At 40.7% G+C, this 22,819-nt stretch overlaps 1 protein-coding gene across 2 annotated transcripts in view; it reads right to left on the bottom strand.

Annotated features, from left to right (window-relative positions):
* LSAMP (limbic system associated membrane protein) overlaps positions 1-22,819 on the bottom strand; it is a 444,446-nt gene that overhangs the window by 26,269 nt on the left and 395,358 nt on the right. The window contains exons 4-7 of one of the 2 annotated variants that reach the window (XM_081859795.1): positions 21,798-21,932; positions 13,345-13,465; positions 12,263-12,411; positions 4,291-4,326 (exon numbers count right to left, since the gene is read on the bottom strand). In XM_081859795.1, coding sequence (XP_081715921.1) covers positions 4,291-4,326; positions 12,263-12,411; positions 13,345-13,465; positions 21,798-21,932 — 441 coding nt within the window. The remainder of the gene's footprint in view (positions 1-4,290; positions 4,327-12,262; positions 12,412-13,344; positions 13,466-21,797; positions 21,933-22,819) is intronic. The other variant, XM_081859796.1, reaches the window with a different exon arrangement.

Genomic DNA, 22,819 nt, shown 5'->3' with positions numbered 1-22,819 from the left:
ACACTCATGTTAGATTCAAATCTGATTAATATGCACAGCCTTATACAAAGCTAGTCCTAAGTATGTCTTTTGAGCATTATGAGATCATTTTAAAAGATGGACCAGCAAAACATGCCCCCATCACTTGATTTGACTTGGTTAGATCAAGGGAAGAAAGTTGTTATTATCACAAGTTATCAAATTTCTTGCACACAGAAAGCCATCCAGAGAGAGTGAGTTTGTTGCTAGGACAGAGTGATCCCATTTACTGGGGGACTCCTGGACAACAGAAACCTTTGTTAAAAATATAAATCCATCAAACAGAAAACTGGTCATACCTTTTTGAGGAAGCTCCTATTTTTGCCTTGGATCCCTCCAACCAACCCCTTTCTCACTATAGCCTACAGCCCACCATTATACCCATCCTCCAAACGAAAGTGTTAGTACAAGCTAGAATATCTACATCTAAGAGGAAACTAGCTACAATCTACAGTCAATGCAGGGCCATTCTCCAATCAGCGTCTGCTTTACATAAAGGGAACTGTTATTCTCCCACCACCACCAACCTCATCTACTTGGACTCAGTTACTGTAACCATGTGTCTGGTTTAGGTATGTGAAAAGAGTGGCTGATTAAATTCAGCATTACCACCACTTTGCTACTGCATCATCAGAAAGCACAAGGGGCAATGGCAGCTGGAGAACAAGGAGGGTGAAAGAGATTGAATCTTAAGCTAGAAGTGGATACAAGACATGAGGGACAGCTTGGTTTAAGAAGCTGATGAACCTGGTAGAACTTGAGACTGTGCTGCCTCCACTATTGTTCTGCTTGTGTGGGGAGACGTTTGCCCAAGATTTTGGTTTAGAACTGAAATGGGAGGCGTGGGAAACTTCACTACAGAAGCACATTGAAACCCACAGCACTTTTAGCAGAAGAATGTGCACTCTAAAAATACCTTTGCTCTGGCATCTAAAAAGATCAAAATAGCTTTATTAGACAGTAAACAAGTTTTCCTTAGGTAATCCGCAGTGGCTTGCATCCCAGGCAATGCAATAGCGACAGCCTTTTCTATACCTATCTGGCTGCTGTTGCCTGTGGTGACTACATAACGCTAATAGGTTAATGGTGACAAAATAGTAAATCATTGCACAGGATATTTTATGAAAATGCTGCTTTACAATGAGAATGGTTTGCCTTTAACAGCAAAGACCCATACTAATAAAGTTTAAAAAATCAGAAATGACTCAAATGTGTCCTTGTAACGCCCATGTGGTCAGGAAATGCTAATTCATCTTAAACACAACAAAACAAGCTCCACAGCCTAAGGCTTTAAGAGCAAGGGTGATATGATCAAAATCTTAGAGGAGCGCATTCATGTCTGAGAAAAGAAGCCATGTCTACACAGTTTAGGGATTCGATAATATTTTTCCTGAGGCTCTATCAAGAGGTGAATTGTAAAGGCAGAGCGAACAGTTAGTAAAGCACCAATACCTGTGCTAATTGCCCATGGCAAAGAAACTGCTGGGAACATTTGGCAGAGAAATAAGGTTCTACATATTAAAATTATAGATTTGCTCAGTAATCCAGGATGCACTGAAGGTAGACTAGGATGTAGCTTATGTGAATCAAAATCGAATGCTTGAGCATTAATTCAAGCATGGAATAAATCACACTGACACATTATACATGCAAGATAAAGTGCTATTAAAACTTTACAGGTTAAAGTTTTGATCATGTGGGTATAAATATATATTTCTCTGCTTATATTTTCATTCAGAACTGTAGAATTTTAGAACAGGAAGGGGCTCAAATCTAGTCATCTAGTCCAGTTACCTGCAATGCCTCAGTCCAGAGAATCCTATGCATGTTACTTCTAAGTCCCAGTGTTCAATATGTTTTAAAGTAAGAGTGTGCCCTTGAAGTATAGGATTTACTCCCTGGTAAGTGTGATTAGGACTGTAGTTTTATTCTTAGGCAGGAATGAAGTGAGACCAATATATTCATTACCTAATAAAACCACAAATCTAAAAATAAAATAAAAAATCTGGGTTAATTGCCAAAGCTTTAAGGTCAGCTTTGGGAGCTCAGTTCTGTGTCTCATTATCAGATGGATATTTAACAAGGTGCAAGGGCTTCTCAGTGGTGGCATCTAAACTGCTTCTCAGATACGTTCTATTACTTTTTTCAGCAAGGAAATTTTAATATTCAACTTGTCCTGCTGTGAGATAATTATTTCAGGTAAGTTTTTTATTGTTAATAATTGTATTTATTTAGCTTTTAAACTTGAAGCTACTTTGGGTGGATACATACATATCTCTGGATGCAAACAAATACAGCCAAATGATAACTATGAGTAAAGCATTCCTTATATGTGTTGTTTGTGCATGTTTTTAAGGCACACACAATGTGGGCGATTAATTTAAATACAACTATTTGTTTTAAATAAAACCTAAATTTAATTAATTTAAAGATGCTAAACACAAACCCAAAGCAGTCCTTTAAAGATGTTATTCTTGTATCTGTGCACATTTTCATTCCTGCTTCATATGATAACCATATTTATTTGATTTATTTTTAGACTGCTTGTTTGCAAATGGCCTACTTTATTGCTTTTCTTCAGCTTTATGGCAAATAAATATACAGGATTTAATTTAATGGTACATTGTTTTTGTATCTGCTTTCCTTTAATTGTATTTGTAGATTTGCGTCTGTTTATCCAGTTGTAGCCAGTGACTACAATGTTCTAACCATTTTAGTTTCCCCATGAAAATGTGTGGATTCCCTTTGAACAAATGACAACAAGCAAGTGACAATACCAACAGGTTGTATGCCCTTAATCCTCTTGATTAATAATCAGTACTGCTGCTGCACTGCAGATGTGGGAAACATCATTATGCTGCCAGATGATTAGCAGGTGGGTGGTCCTAGTCATATGTCAAAGCTGGTCTGCCTACTAGAGCAAAAGGGTTTCCCACACCTGCTGTATTGGCTGTGAGGGTTTGTTGTTGTTGTTCTGGAACCAAGTTGCCCTTGCAGACCAGCGACTCTCAAAATTATGTTGCGAACTGCCCTAAGATCTATGGATGAAGGGTGGGATACAAATTCAATAAATAAATAATATCAATGGTGCAGAGAGTAGAAATAAGTGCTTCCATTTCTATTAAGCCTATTGGATACCATTGTCACTGGGTGTCTTCCAATAATAAAAGCACACACCAGTGCTGTGTGGGAGCCTGGGGGTGCTTTTTCAAAGACATACCTTGAACCTGGATCACCAAGAAACTGAGTGAACAGCAGAGCTGGTGAAAATACCGGAGGCTGATATTTTTCAATATCTCCTGCTATTCATTCGGCATGTAGGGCAGGCCCAAGAAAGACCATCCTCATTGCAAGAGAGCATATTCCACATATAGAATTCAAGTGAACAGGCAGACAAACTGTACCTTAACATTGCCAATGGGACAGTGTCTTCTACTGCACCTGAAGGCAGCAGACCAACTTAGGGAGAGAAGAGGAAATCATAGTCTCCAACACCTTGCTGTCACTCCCTGAGAACGCTAATCCTCTGCATTGCTGCCTGGACAACCACCTCACTCTGCGTAATGGTAAAGGGACGTAGTGGACTACCTGACCATCATACACCAGAGCATTCCAAGAAATTGTTACTATGGGTGGTGGTAATCATCCCATGTTGGCTTCTTCACTTTAGCTTTGAGCCAGTGGATTCAAGATGACATAGTCTTCTCATTGGCTCATACCAGCTCAGAATTGAGGTCAGTCCTTTTAAAAAGACCTCAGCTCAGTCTCTTCCTCCATGAGAAATATTTACAATGTCGGGTATAGAAGGTTAGTCTAGAAGCCTCCTCTCTGGTAGGTCAGCTTTCCATGTGAAGTGAGCTTGTAACTGGGTGTTTTAATAATGACTTTTTTTCAACTTTCAGATCAACCATCTCCCATATGCATTCTAAGGTGATACGTGTCTGTGAGGGGCTATACTATATGGGTCTATATAGGTTTTCTGTTAGAGAGTAACTGAAGACTGAAGAACAAATGAAAAATCTCTAATGTGCTGAATTGTTAAAAGATTCAGGTGACCTAAGTTTAAAAGACCATTGGCTTAAGAGTTGAACAGCTGAGTTTGCCAGCAATGGGGCACGTAGATATAAGGGCAGGAGCAACCAGAGTGTAGACACGATGTCTTATTTTTACACAACAAATAAACTATTTCCTCTTCCCTGGTTCATCCTACTTATTGAATTGATGGAGAATGACCCAGCTTAAGAGCTACTGTGACACAAAACATATACTGACCTGGAAAAGGATTGGGGAGTGTGGGTAATATTTTCTCTAAGGAGTGAGAAAAACAACAAAACAAAACAATAAGCAACATGCACTTTCCACATTCAGCAAGCAACAGTTACAAACCTGGAGTGCTTCCCAACCTGAAATTGCTTTGATTCAAAAGAACATTTGCTCTTCCCAAAGCACCTAAGTGTGTGATGAGGCAGGGAGGAACCATCTGAAGGAGACACAAACTGAATAAGCAATATACAGAATATAAAGGGAATTATGATGCTTTCTGTGAGGGAACTTGAGTGCCATGATTTCACTATCCAAATATCACCACGAGATCCCAATACACAGTTCTTTGACCTAGTAAACTTTTGCCTAGTTTGCTTTGCTGTTAAATTTGTATTGTTAATATGTCTAGTTAACTATGCTGAACTGCAAGCAGCAAATACATTCTAGACACTTTCTACTCTGTACATACAGCCCATGTTCAAGAATCAATGGTGGCATCTCCTTCGTACAAACTCAGTTGCATTATATGTCTTGATTTATCTTTAAACCCTTTTGTCTCATGGCAGAATCGCCAAAGTACCAATGAAAATTGTGGATTTCACGGACAATGTTGCAGCATTTCCTAGTCAGCTTCCAAAATAAATGACTTAAGGGACCACCCTCTCTCTCTTAAGAAGAAAGATATTGATTAAATGACAAACATCATCACCAAAGAGTCTGTTATGCAAATAACTCCCAGGAACATAGCATGTTTGGGTACAATCTGGAGAAGCTTGGTTTACGTCTTCATTCAGGCTTTTACAGACTGGGAAACTGAGATAAGAAGAGGGGAGAGAAAGAAATTATTGTCCAGAAATCAGTGGCAGAGACAGGATGAACTGACCAGAGGCTGGCCACAAGACTGAAGCATATGTGTAATCTATCTCAATGTAGGGCTTTGAATTATTTATGTACTAAATTTATTTATTTCATTCCATTTATTAATCCTTTCCTATGAAGCATCTCAAATTCCCAGTGATGCCATTGGTAGTACAACAGAATCCAGTCCCCACCAGCATTCTTGGTGCCAGGGAGGGATGCCTATCACAGAAACCTCCATAAAGGCTATGTAGCTGTTTGACTGGTGCTTGTCACTGCTGTCTCACCACTGCCAAATATGTTCGGGCGAAGGGAAGAGGTTGCGGGGGTTAGACCTTAGCAGCCAACTCCAATATGAGCCACACCCAAATTTAAAAGGATCTAGGACTAAGCTTTGATGGTACTGGGGCAAGGCTATCTGAACAGAAGGAGGTAACATTCTGCCCTTGTATTGTTTTTGTTATTAATTAATATTATTTACTTGCCCTTCACCAGCAGGTCCCAGGCCAGGTTACAACAATTTAAAATTAAATTAAATTAAAACAGCTAAAACAAATCACAGTCACAGGAATAGGCTGGGTCCTGAAAACTCACATCACAGTTGTCAAAGGCCAAGGTTAAAAGCATTCACCCAAAACTGCACAGAGAAGATGGCAGGCACACCTTTGTAGGGAGTGCGTTCATAACCAGGTGGCTGTACAAAAACTGCAAGCTCTAGGCAGAAGCATAGCTAGGAATAACAATATATGCTGGATGTCCCCTCTGAGCTTATGGGAGCTTCATGAAGTTCATCACAGGTTAAAGCTTTTCCTGGCGGATCTCTCAAGAAGTCAGCCAGTCATTATTTGCTTATAAACCTCTTCAGGCACCAACGGCGCAATGCTCCTTAGGCAGAGCACACCGTGCTATTACAACCCGACTTGTTGTGGAAGCTCTATAAGCCAATCAGGCTACAGCAGGTCAAGCACATCCCTGTGACTAATGACAGATCTCCCTGCACTAACTGCCTTAATGGGAGTGTTTGATATCACAGCAGGTGCTGGAAGATATTGTCTTTTGGCTTGGAAAAATACACAGCCAGGCTGGAACTTAGTGTTTATGTAGCAATGGGGGCCTATTGTTCGGGGAAAACAGTCAGCTTCAGTGACAGGATTTCCTTGTTATTTAGTGCGCTTAAATAACATAAGCCCATTACCTTTCCCTCGCACAGTTGGCAAGACACTTCTTCACAAGTGGTTATTCTGAAGCGTTCTGGCCTCATTATTACATTGCTTTGTACAAAACGGCAGTACCTTTCCCCGGCCTGCTGTGCAACACCCTTCTTACTCCACCCCATTCCTGCCCTAATAATTCCACCTTGCCTTGTTACTCTCTGTGATACTATAGCTCTTGAGTAAAATGCTTAAGGCAAGCATAAAATGAAAAGCACGCTAGCCACTGGTCTGCTGCACAGTCCGTTCATTAAATCACAACTGAGAGCTGGTCCACATGTTACAACCACAAAGAAAAGGCTGCATGAAATTGCCACGTGTGGCCTCTGCGTCTGTGGGCCAAGTGAAACTTATGCAGCAAAAGGAGCAGGGAAAAAAATTATCCATGCTACATTTTGTAGAAGTTTTGAGAAAACAACCTGGTTCACTGGATGACTTACTCCCCTCTGAAAACTTGCCGTGCAGGGATAGCTGACATGTGATGGCAGCTACTTTGTCGAGTGCCTTTCCACCCATGCGACTGAAAACTGTGCTCTGGTTTTTATGCTGCCAATCAATTATTATATGTGCTCCAGTTTTTATGCTGCCAATCAATTATCATTTTAAAGTATTTATAGGCCACGTTTTGTAGTGCAACTCGTTCAAGATGGCTTATGTACCTATCCGATGTTCATATGAAGCTAGCGGGTTGTAAACAATGCTTTCTGTGGTCAGTGTGTGCATGTACAGGAAAGGCTGTGTTATCATGTGGTTCTAAAATGGCGATGTAACAGAGCGTGTGCTTGCTCCCGAGACCTCATACCGCCTGCTCAGCCTGTACATTTGCACCAGGATTATATTACGCAGCTATCATAAATCTCCAGGGCTCTCTTCAAAGGAAAGCCACTTGGTAAAATATGACCTGAATTTCCCACAGCATTTGCAGCAAATACTGCTAAGTTATATTGATATTAGGTGACTGAGAGCAAGTGTTTTGGTTGTGTGGATGGGGAGGCAGGATTACACCCATGCTCCCTCCCTCTGTTTGAGGCACATAGGCTGCATTTGCATATGGGACCTTTAACATCTGCACAGTCCTGCTGTGACATCTCAGAATTTATTTATCAATAATTAACTTAATTCAAAATAAGAAAAGAGGTTTCGATATACTGGACACACAAAACCTACACATTCCAATCTGTTCTCAGAAAATTTGGGGGACTTGTTTCCTGACCCTTGGTTCTATTCTCCACCATTTCTTCCCCACCTCTTTTTGTGATTCAGAATAAGGCTTGTGAAATGCATGTTTGCCCAGGTTTTCTTCCACCACCAAAGTTTCTGCATGGTTGTGGCTTATGGTGCAGTTCTATACATGACTACTCAGAGCTAAGTTCTACTGAATTCAGTAGGGCTTACTCCCATGCAAGTGTGTATAGGATTGCAGCATTGTTTGGGGATTTAATAAAAAAAACCCTCTGTTTTTCTTCAATGCTTTCCAGATCTCAGTCCATTGATGCCACTAAAATTTGATAAATGAACCTACGAGCTGTCAAACAATTGATTGAATTATATACATTGCTGCACATATTGACAGCCAATGTCTCTCAAAGAGACAGGAAGCTGTCTAAAGCAAATGCTTTCTTTCACCTGGTATTTAGAGGAGATACTTCTGATGTGTTGATCACTATATTCTGCAGTGATGATAGCACTTGGGCCTTTCTGATCAATTTCAGGGCATTGTCCTCCGACAGTTTGTTATTACTCCTGTTGCTGTGTGTTTCAATCTTGTTCCTCTCCTGCCTAGCTCTGCTTCATTTCGTTGGACAAATCCTCCCATTTCTAAATGGCCATAGGAATGACAGGTATAAATCTCCACTGATGACAGATATTCCCACCTCCTTTGGGTCCAGTCCCTTACTTCCCAAAGTGCATTTTGCTTTAGGTGGTGCTGCGTATTGAAGCCCACCTCTGCCTTTTTCACGCTCTGCCTGGGATCATCCATCACTTATTTTTGTCCCTTCCTAGGCTGCATTTTCAAATAATTTGCAGGACCCAATAAGCCCTGTGCACCCTTTTGCTATGGGCAAAGCCACAAACATTTCACTTTGCCCCTATTCTGCAGTTTCAATCTCGGCTCCTGTCATTTTTCAACCACTACAGAACCTTCTGGCACTGACATTCCATCTGCCTCTCAAAGGAGAGGATATCTTTGAACAAATTTGTTCTCTATTAAAAAGCATGAAAAGTCTCTTACTGATGCTTCAATCCCTTTGATTCCGAAAAAGAAAACCACCCAAAAGGGGAGGGCTGTATCACTTGCTCTAGTTTGTTCTTGGATGTGAGGCCAAGCAGGCTTGGAGGGGTATTTCAAAATGGCTTGTGCTTCCTTTTGCTTCTTTCTGAAGCTTAATGATAGCCAATTATAAACTACCAGGCCTCCAATTATACACTTCTTTAACACAGAAATACTAAGTTTTTCTCATCTTCGTGGACTACATAGGAAATTTGTTCCAGGTCCCCCTCCCCCCCCATCTAAAAGTTAGAGAGAAGCGTTCATCTTTAGTCACAGGAGAAAAGCTGCTTTATTTTTTTAAAAAAACAAAGCTGTACAGTATATACACATTTAATTGCATGCAGCGTGGCTTTGGATGTTATACAGATATAAAGAGAGTAGGAATTGCAAGTACCTTCTGCTTCCTGTTGCTCTCAGTAGATATTTAATGGCCTGGTTTGAACATAATATTGCACTATGTCTTATGACATCGTGATCTGAAGCCATGGTTTGTTGTTGGTTTGCTTTCACTATGGCTTGGTGTTCTGTGTGAACCCAGCACCCTTCTTTAACTGTGGTTTGTCTGAACACCCTACCTCAGACAACCAAACTACAAAGGTATGAGGCAAGAGCAGCTGGGGAAAACACCCAAACTTTGAGAGAATCAAGCCTGGGCTTGTTTGATTGTGGGGCGACTCATGATTAACTTAGGGTTTGTTTAAGAAACCATGGCTGTACCTGCAACTTGAGCTTGTGAAGAAAAGCAACACACTAATGCACTTGAACTTCCTGCTCTCTTTCCATTAGCATAACATCTCAGCTGCTCACATTTGCTAACTTTGATGTGGAGACACCACCACTAGAGCAGTAGTCCACTGGTCTACTACATTCATGCCCACGCCAATAATTTTTCATTGCCATTTCTTTTCAAGAGCTTCCCACATCACCCCCAAATCACTTTTTTACTACCCCACCAAATTTACCACTTAATCAGCAGAATGGTGAGAGCAGATGCTGAATAGGAAATAAGCAAAGAGGTGTTGTGGTATGCCTTACTAACTGCATTCTGGGCAGTATTTTTTTAAATGTAAAATAATAATAATAATAATATAATAATTTATTATTTATACCCTTCCCACCTCGCTGGGTGTCCCCAGCCACTCTGGGCGGCTTCCAACAAAATATTAAAATACAGTAGTCCTTAGATACTAAAGGCTTCCCTAAACAGGGCTGCCTTCAGATGTCTTCTAATAGTCTGGTAGTTGTTTTTTCCTTTGACATCTGGTGGGAGGGTGTTCCACAGGGCGGGTGCCACTACCGAGAAGGCCCTCTGCCTGGTTCCCTGTAACTTCGCTTCTTGCAGCGAGGGAACCGCCAGAAGGCCCTCGGCGCTGGACCTCAGTGTCTGGGTAAAATAATGGGGGTGGAGATGCTCCTTCAGGGTGGCATTCAAGACTGTGCTAAGGTGATAATTCTATCAGTGTAAGCATTTCTGCTTGCCAGAAGGAACAATCTCTCCTCTCCTAACCCTACACCCCATTCTGGGGATTCTCCCAACCCTCCTGAGCAGAACAGGGGTTGTCCAGATGGAGGAAAGTGCCATTGTGCTAACTGATCTAGAAGGCTCTTCTAGAAGTCTCTCTCTATTAGCCTTTCCCAACCTGGTGTACTTCAGGCATTTTGGAGTACAATTCTCATAATCCCTGACCATTAACTATGCTGGTTGCAGGTGATGGGAATTATGCTCCAGGTTGGTTGTTGTTGTTTTTTTTAATCCTAGATAAAAAACTGAGAAAATAATAATTAAAAAAATTAGATCCCCATGGATTTCCTTTTATTTATTCTTTGGGTATATACTACTGGCTTCCTATAAAACCCTGGGCTGGCCCTATCATGCATCATACCCCAGTTTGTCCATCTGTTATAAAAGTATCAACAACATTCATACATCTCCTAGCCATTTATATTTTTCATTTTCCATAATATCTTATACCAACACAGGTGAGTAGGTCAGAGCTATAGCAGGTCAAATTATTTGTGTTAACTGAGTTTGCCCTAAGGGATATTTCAAATCAATGAAGACCTTATAAAGAAACTGCTGATAGAAAAAGAAATAATAGCCCCCCAACTCCATATATAATGTCCAGGGGAGATTATGGACTGAACTTTAGAAATTTATTACAGAGAAGTAAACCTTGGATATGTCAGGTCTGATCTGAAGGTTTGATTAGATTTCCTGGAAACAACTGCAAAGCAAGGTCATGTTTAGTTAGGAAATCATGCTGATTCCTTTTTCTTTTAGTCAAATTAATAAAGAATTAAGAGAAGAAAAATGTTCATAAAATAGAATCCAGCAAAGGGTGTGTGTGGGGGAGTGAATAATTCAGCTGATTTCTTAGCCTAATTATTCTCTTAAAAAAAATAAAGTTGGAAGATATGATTCTGCACCTAAAACCAGAATTTGCTCTCAGAATGATCTTTTATAGCCTCACAGCCTTTTCTAGACATGAAATATTGATTGGATATAAGAATATCTGACGTTGTTCTATAACACAACTGAAATGCCATTTTTATGGTTTGCATGTTGGGCTAATAGAAAGTTAAAATGCAGGGCTACTGTTCAACATTAGGAATGACCTACAGTTAGTAATTTTGTGTACAAAAACACATTCAGCTGCAGTTAGTTAGCACAGACTTCCTCACCTTTGCCTTATATTCAGCAGGATTGGCCAAAGACATTGTGGCACCTGAGGTGAACCACAAAATGTAGCCTCCCCTCCCTGCCAAGGAAGAAGGGGCGAGTGATCTACACTAGGAACAAGGGGGGAATAAAGATCTACATCAAGATCAGCTGCCCCTGTTAAGCCTGCCACCTAGGGCAGTCACCTCACCTTGCCACATATGTGGGCCGGCCCTGAGATTTAGTATCATCTGTTCTCATAGTCTCTGAAAACAGTCACGTCCTTTCAAGTCATTTTTTTTCAGTTCTGTTTCTGCTTTGTGACCTTATTCCGCTTTCAGTTTCTCATTTCTGCACTTTTTCCAGCCTCCCCTTTCTTTCTCCCAGTTGCTAACCTCCACCGTCTTACCAAGTGTTCAAAAGGCCTTTTCATTGTTTTGGCCACACTGTGGTCTGGTACCAGTTTTCTATTTAAATAGATTATGATGGTGGTTTTTCCCATGTTCTATGATGAACAAGGACAGAGCAGGTTGCCTTTTCTTACAGTCATGTACATTGGATTTCAAGTATGAATGTGGCCATGTCTTTTACTGTAATGGTAAGAAAATTCACAGAGGAAAATTCTCCATGCCTCCTCTCCTGTTCAGCCTCCAGTGCCCCTGGGAAAGGGGTCTACAGAAGATCAGCCTCCACACACAATGTAGACCACGGCATGAGAGGCTGCCAAGGGAGTAGTATATCACCTCTGGTTTGGCAGTGGCCTGCCATGTTTGGGGTGATTCTTTAGTAGCTCCCCACACCATAACCTAAGTTGTTCAAGAGGGGCTCCTGGCCCTTTGGAGAGATTTTTCATGGGGTGAATGGGTGGAAGAAGGACGGTACAGGAAACTTTATTTAGAGAAAGGGAATCCTTATCTTACTGCAAAATGTGCATTTTTTAAAAAACCCACTTGGACTTTTTCTTCCCTCTTCCATACTTACTGTAGAGAAATAGGCTAGCATTTGTGATTCCCAGTTTGTTGGTAGCCACACAGGTGTAGTTGCCATAGTGTTCTTCAGTGACATTGGCCACTGTTAGGAAAGATTGGCTCCCTGTGCTCCTGATCTCCAGACCATTGGCATTATTTATCCTGAGAACCAAGAAAAGTAATTGGTAAACACGGTCATGGTATGAAGTCATTCGCGTGCTCCTATATGCTAAGAGAAAAGAATGAAACTATATAGAGACTGGAAGGCAGACATGTAAATAAACAGAGAGGGAGGGAGACTGGGACCAAAGATGAACAGGAGATAAGGGTGGGGACATAAGAATAAAGAATTAGAAAGAAAGGGGAGAGGGAGGGAGTTATAGATTTTTAAGTAGTTCATAAATAATAAATATTACTCTTGTTTCTGCCACTTTGTTATCTAAATTAGACTCCAAGCCCTTCAGCAGGACTTGCATTTTACATGCTTTGTGCTTGGTTTGTTTGTATTTTACGCTCTTCACAAATCATAATTATTAATACTTGCATGAAGACAAAAAAAAACTTTGAAAAATCTAAAAGTGGAAGAAGACAAGGGAAGCAAGAAATAAAACTGAGATAAAGGCAAGCAGCTTCACCACAGAGTTGATCAACTCAGACAGTGTGGCTCTTGTATGGACTGTGTACTTCGCAGCAGTAAGAATGGGATGACTGCAAGTTGGATTTCTATTTGAATCACCACTGACTGTGGACAGAGTTTTAGGAGACTTTGTAGTATACTCTGAGTAAACCTACACATTGCCTTCCACCATGTGTCTTCAAATACGATATTGCTTATCCTTGATAAATTTGGTTGTGAGTGGCATATCCAGTGCAGAAAGGGTAGGTTCATGGGAGGGCCCTTAAACACCCATTTTCTCCCCCATGTCCCTGTTGTGTTCAGTGAATTAACTGCACTATCTCCTTAAGCAAAATCCATTTTAAAATGTAGGTTGTAAAACACTGGTTGTAGAGAGAACAAGGGGCTTTAGGTTTCTTTTTTCCTTTTACTAGACATCAAAGATAACATATGAAAAAAAATATAAACAGTATAATTACCTAGTGTCATCTCTGTACCACTCAAAATCAGGTGTAGGAACAGCAGAGGCTGCACACTTAAGTGAAACTGGTCGTCCGGTAGCAGATTCATTGCTCTTGGATTCCGTGATAGTTGGAGGGTCTGCAGGAGAGAAAGACTTTTTGGAGCCATGATGGGAGGAGCAAAGCCATTCAAAGCAGTAGATACCCAAGCTTATCTACACTTTTGCATGAAACAGAAAGACCCATTGAATGGAAGGTGACATTAAGGTTGCCAAAAAATGACAAAAGTGAAGGAAACAAGTGATTACGACTCACTCACCTGTTACAAGGGGATAAAAGCAGCAATGGAAATTAAAGGGAGAAGATTCAGATGGGTGAATGTTGCAGACAAGCTGAGCTGATTCGGGGTCATTATTGGAACTGCTGGTTGCAGCAGCTGAGGAATCACAAGTGTGGTTTACTCCTTCCCATCTCTGAGGCCCCTCTTGCTATCCTGACATCTGTGTCCTTGGTGGAGCATGCCACACATGCACCTTACCTACAATGACTGCTTCATATGCTTCTACTTTAGTATCAAAGTGTCCAGCCATAGGTGTAGGTCTATCTTTGCCAACCTGGTGCCCTTCATATCCCCCCCCCTACAATTTCCAGCAACTCCAATCAGTACACTGTATGCTGACTGTGACTGATGCTGACTGTGACTGATTTAGTAATCTAAAACATTTGAACGATACAAGTCTGACAAAGGCTGATGTAGGATATTACTTCAGGGTGTTTCTTCCTTTGCTATCCACCACTATTTCTGTGGTTGAGTGGTTGAGGCTGTCAAGATCACAGCTTTCCTGTTTTTACTGAGTTTGCAGAAATAAGCTGTTATGATTTCAAGAGGAAAGGGATCAGATCCCTTTGGAAAAAGGAAATGTGTTTTTATACACAAAAGAGGTGGTTGTGGGGAATATAATATGCCCTGTTTAGTTAGCACAAAATCTTTATTTCAAGAACTCGACCTTGCTATGAAACGGTCACCGAGACCTAGGGATAAAGAAGGCAAACACCAGGAGAAGAGCCGGGTGTTTTTTCAAAACCTCACTGTGCGAATGTATTTTTGTCGGCAGTAAATCTCTTTGCCATCTGCAGTGAGACAAACCATTTCCGCTCCATTGGACCTCACACACGAGATGAGTCATGAAATGAACAAATACCTTTCTACAGACCTGAAAGCTACACCACCAGGCCTAGCAATGCTTTGTATTCCTGTTCCCTGCCAAGGAGCTGACTCGCTCACTTTCAGCAGCATTCTTCATATTAGCCACGCTCCACAACACTTTAAGAGAGACATTCTAGGCAGGCCCATGGCCAGTTCCATTGGCTTTAATCCTGATCGCCCATCGCCCTGTCTAAGGGACTCCAGGCCAACTGATTTCAGTTGCAAAGAAAAACAGCAGTTCCCCTTTGCTGAGAACGTATTGCGAGGGAAGTTGCAATAACCTGGCTGGATCTGAAAGAGGCCTGTATTTACTTGCTATTTATTTATGTTATTATGTTTCTGGAGGAGGAACAAGTGACTAAAATAAAAAAATAGCTGTTGTTCTGACTTTTACACCCTGCTCCTTTTCTCTTAGTATACCATCTGATACGAAGAACTAAAATCCTACATGCACACTGACTTGTGAATAAGCTCCGCTGAACTCTATGGGCTTACTTCCAAGAAATTGTACATATGGACAGGCTGCATGAAAGATATATGCTGCTTCTTAAGAATGCTGATACCTTAAATGAAGGGCAAGCAATTGTGAAGGACAAGGATGGCAGACCCCACTTCCCTAATTGGGATGCAGATTTAGCTATGGCAGCCCCACAGATTTGGGATGTTTCTCAATTTGTTCCACAGTATCATATTTGGGTATGCTGTTTTGTCCACCAAGCCCAACAGATTCTAGAAGTTGAACCTGAAGCCTTCTATGTCATAGGTGCTAACTCCCTGGGGCCCTGGGTGCCTGAGCACCCACCAAATTCCCCATGAAGGAGCCAGGCACCCACAAATTTTGGTGCCAGGACCATGCACACTGCATGGCACCCACGGCCCTGGACACCCACGGTCGCGGGGCCAAGCTGGCACTCCTGTTCTGTGTGCAAATCACATGCTCCAACGCTGTTTTTCCTCTTGTGTTAGGTAGGAATGACTGAGTGACATCACCTTCTAATGACTGAAACCACAAAAAGAACTAAGAGCCCTTTTGGTGCCCTTTTCATATTTAGAATCATAGAATCAAAGAACTGTAGAGTTGGAAGTGACTGCGAGGGTCATCTAGTTCAAACCCCCTGCAATATAGGAATCTTACCTAGATCATAAATTTATTTATATATTTACTAAATTTGTATATCACCCTTCATCCTTGCTCTCCTTCCTGCTATATCCTTTCTTTTAGGAGGGGTAATAAACAATAATTAAACAATAATCCAAGGTTGAAGAAATCGTGCAACTATATAATCTGATACAAATTATGCTTTCTATACCCCCTAAAGGCTGATATTCAAAAGAGCACTGTGAAGAAAGAGTTTAGCCCTGCTCGGCCAACTAAAACAGGGAATAGTTAATGCATGGACAGAAGGAACTGGCTTCCACCAGCTGTTCTCATCCAGGCATTGATTTTGCTTTTGGGGGCTATAGCATACATGGGAAGGGTGCAGTTGAAGCTCAAACTCATATTAATTTTCCATCTATAGCATCTCAGAGGATACTGGATGACACCCCCCTTTTCTCAAAGGTGGCAAATAAGACAACACCTGTTCAATCCAAAATCTTCTAAACAACATTGCCCTATTACAAGGGTAGTCAGATTTGTAGCTGCAACAGATAGATGCAAGAAAAATATATTCAAGTTAACTTTTTTAGCTGTAGGATAAACATATTGATTTAAACATCTGTTTACTCTGTGCCAGGGATGATTACGGAAGTCAGTTTCTGTAAATTCCAATGTGAACTGACCTGATCTGCAGGTCCCAGAATAATGTGTGCCTTGGATAGTAATTATCCTCAGGTTTCTGCTCTTCTCTGAATTTTGCAATACAGCTGTCTGTTCAAAATGCGTTAAGATGTGCATTGTAGGTTTAAATACATTTAGAAATGCATACATTGAAATAAAACACATATTTTAATATGTATTTTGTGATTAGGCAGAGATTTAGAGATTTAGTTATGTATGATTTTTTGTGTGCAGATCTTTCTATTTATTTATTGTTTTGCATAGTAATGTGTGCAAACTGGGCACAATGCACTTATGCATGGGCACCTGTTAAAGTGCCCCAGTCTAGGCACAGCCTGATCTGTCCATCCCTTCTCTGCCATATGTTATTTACTCTTTGGGGTTATTTTAGATGTGCTACTGTAATTTAGGGACGCAGGTAGCGCTGTGGTCTAAACCACTGAACCTCTTGGGCTTGCCAATCAGAAGGTCTGTGATTCGAATCCCTGCAACGGGATGAGCTCCCATTGCTCGGTCCCAGCTCCTGCCAACCTAGCAGTTCGAAAGCACCCCAAAAAGTGCAAGTAGATAAATAAGTACTGCTCCTGCAGGAAGGTAAATGGCATTTCTGTGAGCTGCTCTGGTTTTGCCAGAAGCGGCTTAGTCATGCTAGCCACATGACCTGGAAGCTCTCTGTGGACAAACACCGGCTCCCTCGGCCAGTAAAGCGAGATGAGCGCCACAACCCCAGACTCGTTCATGACTGGACTTAACTGTCAGGGGTCCTTTATCTTTACCTTTACTGTAATTTTAGTCTGTAACTTTGTTTCTTATGACTTGAATGGCATGGGAATGATGGTTTCTGTATAAGGGCATTAATTGCAGTTTTATTTTTTAACCTCTTTTTGAAATTCTTTATGGTATTAAAACTGTTGTTTTCATTACTACAACACACTAAGACTGGAGGCTGCATTGGGTGAGCTCAGGGTCATTTTTTTCTGAGCAGCAAATTTAGAACCCAAATGCATGTGTGAAATCAAAGTTTTCTGTCCACTATGTGCTTTTGTTCAAATTCAAGTACCGTACATTTCCGTGTATAAGACTAGTTTTTTTAAAAAATAATAAATTATGTTAAAAAGTGGCGGGTCATCATACACGGGGGCAATCTCCCCCCATTTTCTTGATTTTGAGTCCCTCCAAATAGGGGGCGTCTTATACACAGGGGCATGTTATACACGGAAAAATACGGTACTTATTTGTCACGTTTGTATCCCACCCTTCCTCTCAGGATAACCTGCATGGAGCGCATTCTGTTTATCCTTACATGAAGTAGTTTGTGGGGAGAGAGGTGGGTCAAGGTCAGGGTCAAGGTCAGGGACTTCATGGGATTCCAGTTCAGGCACCCTGGTCTAAGTACAGCATGCTAACCACTCCACCATCATTGCTTCTACACAGAACAGTGGAATATTAAATAATGATGATGATGTGCACTGGGAAAAAATAGTACAGAATTGCTTTTAGTAACTGGCAAACTACATCCGGTAAAAGTAATGATGGCTCATTAAAAATAATTTCCAGCATCTTTCCCATAGATTAATAGCGTTCCAGGTTTTGCTTTATTCCTAACACAAAAAGCCAGCTATGTGCTAGAGCTGCAATCTGCAGTGTTGTGTTTAGATTGTGCATTTTTAATTCGAGCCACTGCTAAATAAAATGTGCAATGACAGCTCAAACAAACAAAAGCCTTTAGAGAGAGAGAGTCAAATTTGAGTGTATTTGAGTCTATTTTTAATGTAAATTTCCTCTTTCTCAATCTTACATAAACCTCAGTTAGACACTAAGCAAGATATCTCCAACTGCGATATTTTTGGCCTCATTAACTTCCCCAAAGGCTATAAACAAGCAACCAGGCTTTAAGGTGGTTATTGAAAGCACACCAGTACAGAGTAGCCATTAATAGCAAAGAAGAAGAAAAAAGAAAGAAAAAGAAAAAGAAAGAACATACTCTATATGACCAGAAGGTAGGAGTTGGGCTGAGAAATGAACAAGAGTAGCTTAACTATCTGCCCTGATTTTGCCCCCAAATAATAGTAAAATAAGTTATAGGCGTTTCTTTAAATAAATCAAATTTTAAAGATGCCTGCTACATAAGCTCCTGCACATGTTGCCTGTTATATGGCTGGCGTTATCCATTGTGGCTACTATGCCTTCAAATTTCACCTACTTCTGTAAGAAGAAATAACATTACAGCCACTTTTTTGTTTTTCAGTCATGAGTGTGGGTAAGGAAACAAAGTAGACTCACAAACCGTAATGGCTACTGCAGTTATCCATCTGAAATTCAGCAGAATTCATGCTTTTAGAAGGAGCGAACTTCCTTACAAATATAATCCAATTCTTCCCACAAATAAAAACAATATAGACATTTTATTTCTTTTTCTTTTAAAAAAATGCAAAGTTTAAAAGTGCCCCTGACAAATGTTTCTGTACCAATCTGTTTGCAATTTTCCAGGTTTTATGCACCCTAGAGCAGCTGCTATGGCTACAAATCTCATCCACCTCTGTCAGAAGGGCAATTTTTAAAGCTTAATTTTTATTATTATTTTCCAGCAGTGTATTTGGAGGGGAAGGAATGAGAAAAAGGCAGACAATCCCCAAGCCAAGTAAGGCAGTCTATGGACTGAGGCAGGCTGTTTTCCAAAGTGTTGAATTTTGATCTGAACTGAATCTTGTGGCCAGTGCACACCCCTAATATTTATACCTGCACATCTCCAGCCGCATCTCAAAAGAAGCATTTCCTTTATGCGTGAGGAAATGTCTCTTCTAAGATGATGCATCCACATTGTCTGAAAACAAAGCAGGTGTTGGTTTCTTTGTTTTTTGCTATGGTTTACTCCTATGCAAATTTATGCAAATATAATTTATATTAAAATTATTTACTCAAAGGACAGTGGCAACCCAACCCAGCAGGAGAATATTGTTGCCCACTAGGCAAGTCACTCCTACTCCTTTTTTTTCCTTTCTCCTCCTGTGATGAGGCTGCATTTTAATATTTTAATGTTTCAATATTTTAATGTTGTACTTTAATCTTGTTTTTAAGTTGTATTCATTCAACTTGTTTTTATTATTGCTTGTTAGCCGCCCTGAGCCCAGCCTTGGCTGGGGAGGGTGGGGTATAAATAAAAATTATTATTATTATTATTATTATTATTATTATTATTATTATTATTATTATTAGCTTCCCATAGGCTTCTCATTGGCTCCTGTAGGAACAGAATGCTGGATGAGATGGGGCTCTGCTCTGATCTAGAAGGGCTCTTTTTTGTTTTTATGTCTATCAAGTTGAGGAAAAGTTAAGAAAGAGTTGAGTTAGGCTGCTCCCTTTGTTATGATAATATAATGGAAGCCAGGAGTTTTGATCTTGGAAACAAGCTGTATTCCCTGCTGCTTTTATCTATCCCACAACGGAAGGGTAAATATCTCATTCCTACATGTAGGATAGGCTTTTAAATAACGATCTCATTAGAATGATGCTATTTAATAAGAAAGGGCACTTCATCTCAGAAAACATGGCAAACAAAGGCCATTAGGAGAAAATAATAAAGAAACGTGGCACACATTTGCATACAGATGTGGTCACTCAGAAGATAGTAATTACAGCATTTCACATTTTACAGTTACTTATTGTCAGGTCTTTTTTTGCACCCTCTCCAATCCCCTTTAATGTCAGAGAACTAGTGCTTCTCTATATGTGAAAATAATAGTGATTATTATATAGCACAAGTATGACTGGCAGTGCGATCCTAGACAAGTCTACTCAGAAGTAAATCTTACTGTGCCCATCTCTAGTGTGTGTGTTTAGAACTGCAGCCTTAGGCTACAATCCTATATCCACTTACCTGGAAATGAACCCTACTGAGCCTTGGTGAATGTTCTCCTTAGTAAGCATGTATAGAATTGCAGCAAAGCAAGATTTAGGGGACTGGGACCAGTTTGCCTGCATTGGGCACTGGGCCAAGAGGGCACTACCGAGGACGGCACAACAATGACAAGCAACGGAAGGTGAGAGGTGGGGGGTGCTGAATTTTGGTGTTGAACAAGGCCCCGCTGAAATTTTAAAGCCCAAAGTCCACCACTGATTGTACTGTGCTAGTGTGGTGTAGTGGTTAAGAGCGGTAGACTCGTAATCTGGTGAACTGGGTTTGATTCCCCGCTCCTCCACATGCAGCTGCTGAGTGACCTTGGGCTAGTCACACTTCTCTGAAGTCTCTCAGCCTCACTCACCTCACAGAGTGTTTGTTGTGGGGGAGGAAGGGAAATGAGAATGTTAGCCACTTTGAGACTCCTTTGGGTAGTGATAAAGTGGGATATCAAATCCAAACTCTTCTTCTTCTACTACTTCTTCTACTGTGAACCAGCACAAATCTCATGTAGACAAAGATCCAGATTGTGTTAGGATGTATGACAGAAGCTACTTCACTGCATTCCATGGTTATCCATGATTTTGTATAGGTTGAATAATTTGTGTAGTGTGCATAGGCTGAGTAATTTGTGTTTTATTCCAATCAAATATACATGCATTTTTTGGGGTCTATGATTTGGCTACATAGCTTACACATCCAGATTTCTCAATAGCAAGTGAGCTTCTCCTTAGGCTGCTTTACTTTGTTACACAACCTCCTACATGATATACTAAAGGTCTATTAAACAGTGAGTTTCCCTTTCCCTTTCTAGTACTGTTCTATCCTGTTCTTGCTTTTTGATACTCCTTTTTTTTTTTGGAAACGTGTTCCAAAATAAATAAATAAATCATACTGAAAAGGAAAAAGAGAAGTACAGTTTTACATTCTTCAGATGGGAAGTACTGACAGCAATTCTTTCGGAGTGCAGAGGGTAATTTTAAACACTGAAAGTGGGGAGCAGGCTAGTTCCTCACAAAGAACCAAGAAGAATAGTGCCTGGACATTTTGCCAGAATCGTAACCTTTTTTTTTTAAAAAAAATTGAAAACTAAAGCTGTGAATCTGGGGATTATGGTCCATCCCAGGATGGAAGATAATGTCCCTCCTTGCTATTTCCTCTGCCCCATGGATACCCATAAAGTAGAGGCTGAGACATGACTGGCCCATCCATGAGGCAAGGTGAGGCAACAGCCTCAGGCAGAAGGGTCCACAGAGGCAGCAGAGCCTGATGTCAACCTTCCTTCTTCCTTTGTTCCTGACTTAGATCTTCACTCAACCCTTCTTGCCTAGTAGGGTGTAGGGGCACCATTTTGTGGTACCAAAATGTCTTGGGCCAACCCTGGGCTAAAGTAATGGATATTGATAGCTCAGCAGGGATATCAAACTAGTTTTCCATGCTGAAGTCCTCCCCGAAGCAAGCCCACAAAGGTTAAAAGAATTATTTTCAGTCAGGTAAGGCAAGCTTTCCTTCTTGTTATCAGCATGACAATGTGGTGAAGTTAAGTGTTGCTTTCCACACCCCAATCTGGTAATAAAGATACTCACAATTCACAGTGACTCGGACTTGCTTGACATCTGCTGTGGACACCTCGTTTGCAGCTTTGCACTCGTACTTGCCCGACTGTTCCCGGGTAATCCCCAGAATCTCCAGGAACTCTTCCTCACCTTCAAATTCCCTGCCTGAGAGGAGACAAAATACATAATTCAATTACTTAAGAGGGCATTGAATGGAATAGGATTTTTAAAAAAATTTTTTTGTATGAAAGAAAGATCTGTAAAATAAGGAGTTTTGGGAAATAGGTTCACGTCCAGTAATTAGAGACTCCAGTTGAACTCCTGAAGAAAATTGAGTTGACTTGCCAGCTCATGTAGAAGGTATTTGGGTACTGAAGTGAGCCAGTCTGGCAGTGGCTACAAATATATGCACACATGATGATGTTTTTCACTCCCTCTTCTCTGTTTCCTTTATAGAGAATGGATGATGTTAGTGTTTATTTGTCAATATACAAGTTAACCAGACTTTACAGGACACAGAAGCAAATACGTATGTAAAGGGTGCTAATACATGCAATGTCACTCCTATCCTAAAGCCTGACAGGGACCAAAACAGCTGCTGTTTCTCTTTTTCAATCCTTTTACACCCCTATGAGACAAAAACGATTCCCCTCAAATTTCACACAACCAGTTGCCCAACGGTACTCACTGACTTTCTTTAACAGTGAAGATGTACCAAAATCTAAAGCAAGGGCTACTTTGAGGGCCCCATAACCACTGTATGAAATGGCGGCAAAGCTTTTGTGTGTGAAAAAAGTGAGAAAACTTGGGCCATGTAATCTTTAATGTTAAACCAATCCACTTTTTAAAGTTTTCACCAAGCCATCAAATATTATTCCTCTCTTTGGGGAAGCCCTCATTGCTAAAAGCAAGCTGCCCCTTGGGAAATTCACAGAATTTGCTTACCACCAGAAGTCATCACAAATGGCCTCACAAAAGCAAGGGAGGGGAAATATTTGGCCCAGCACTAGTTAAAATGCATGTTTTAAGAGAAAATACGCATGTATTTAAAT

Source organism: Podarcis erhardii (genome assembly GCF_964252035.2).
Source record: "Podarcis erhardii genome assembly, chromosome: 4".
Taxonomy (NCBI): Eukaryota; Metazoa; Chordata; class Lepidosauria; order Squamata; family Lacertidae; genus Podarcis; species Podarcis erhardii.
This window is presented reverse-complemented; position numbering and strand designations above follow the sequence as displayed.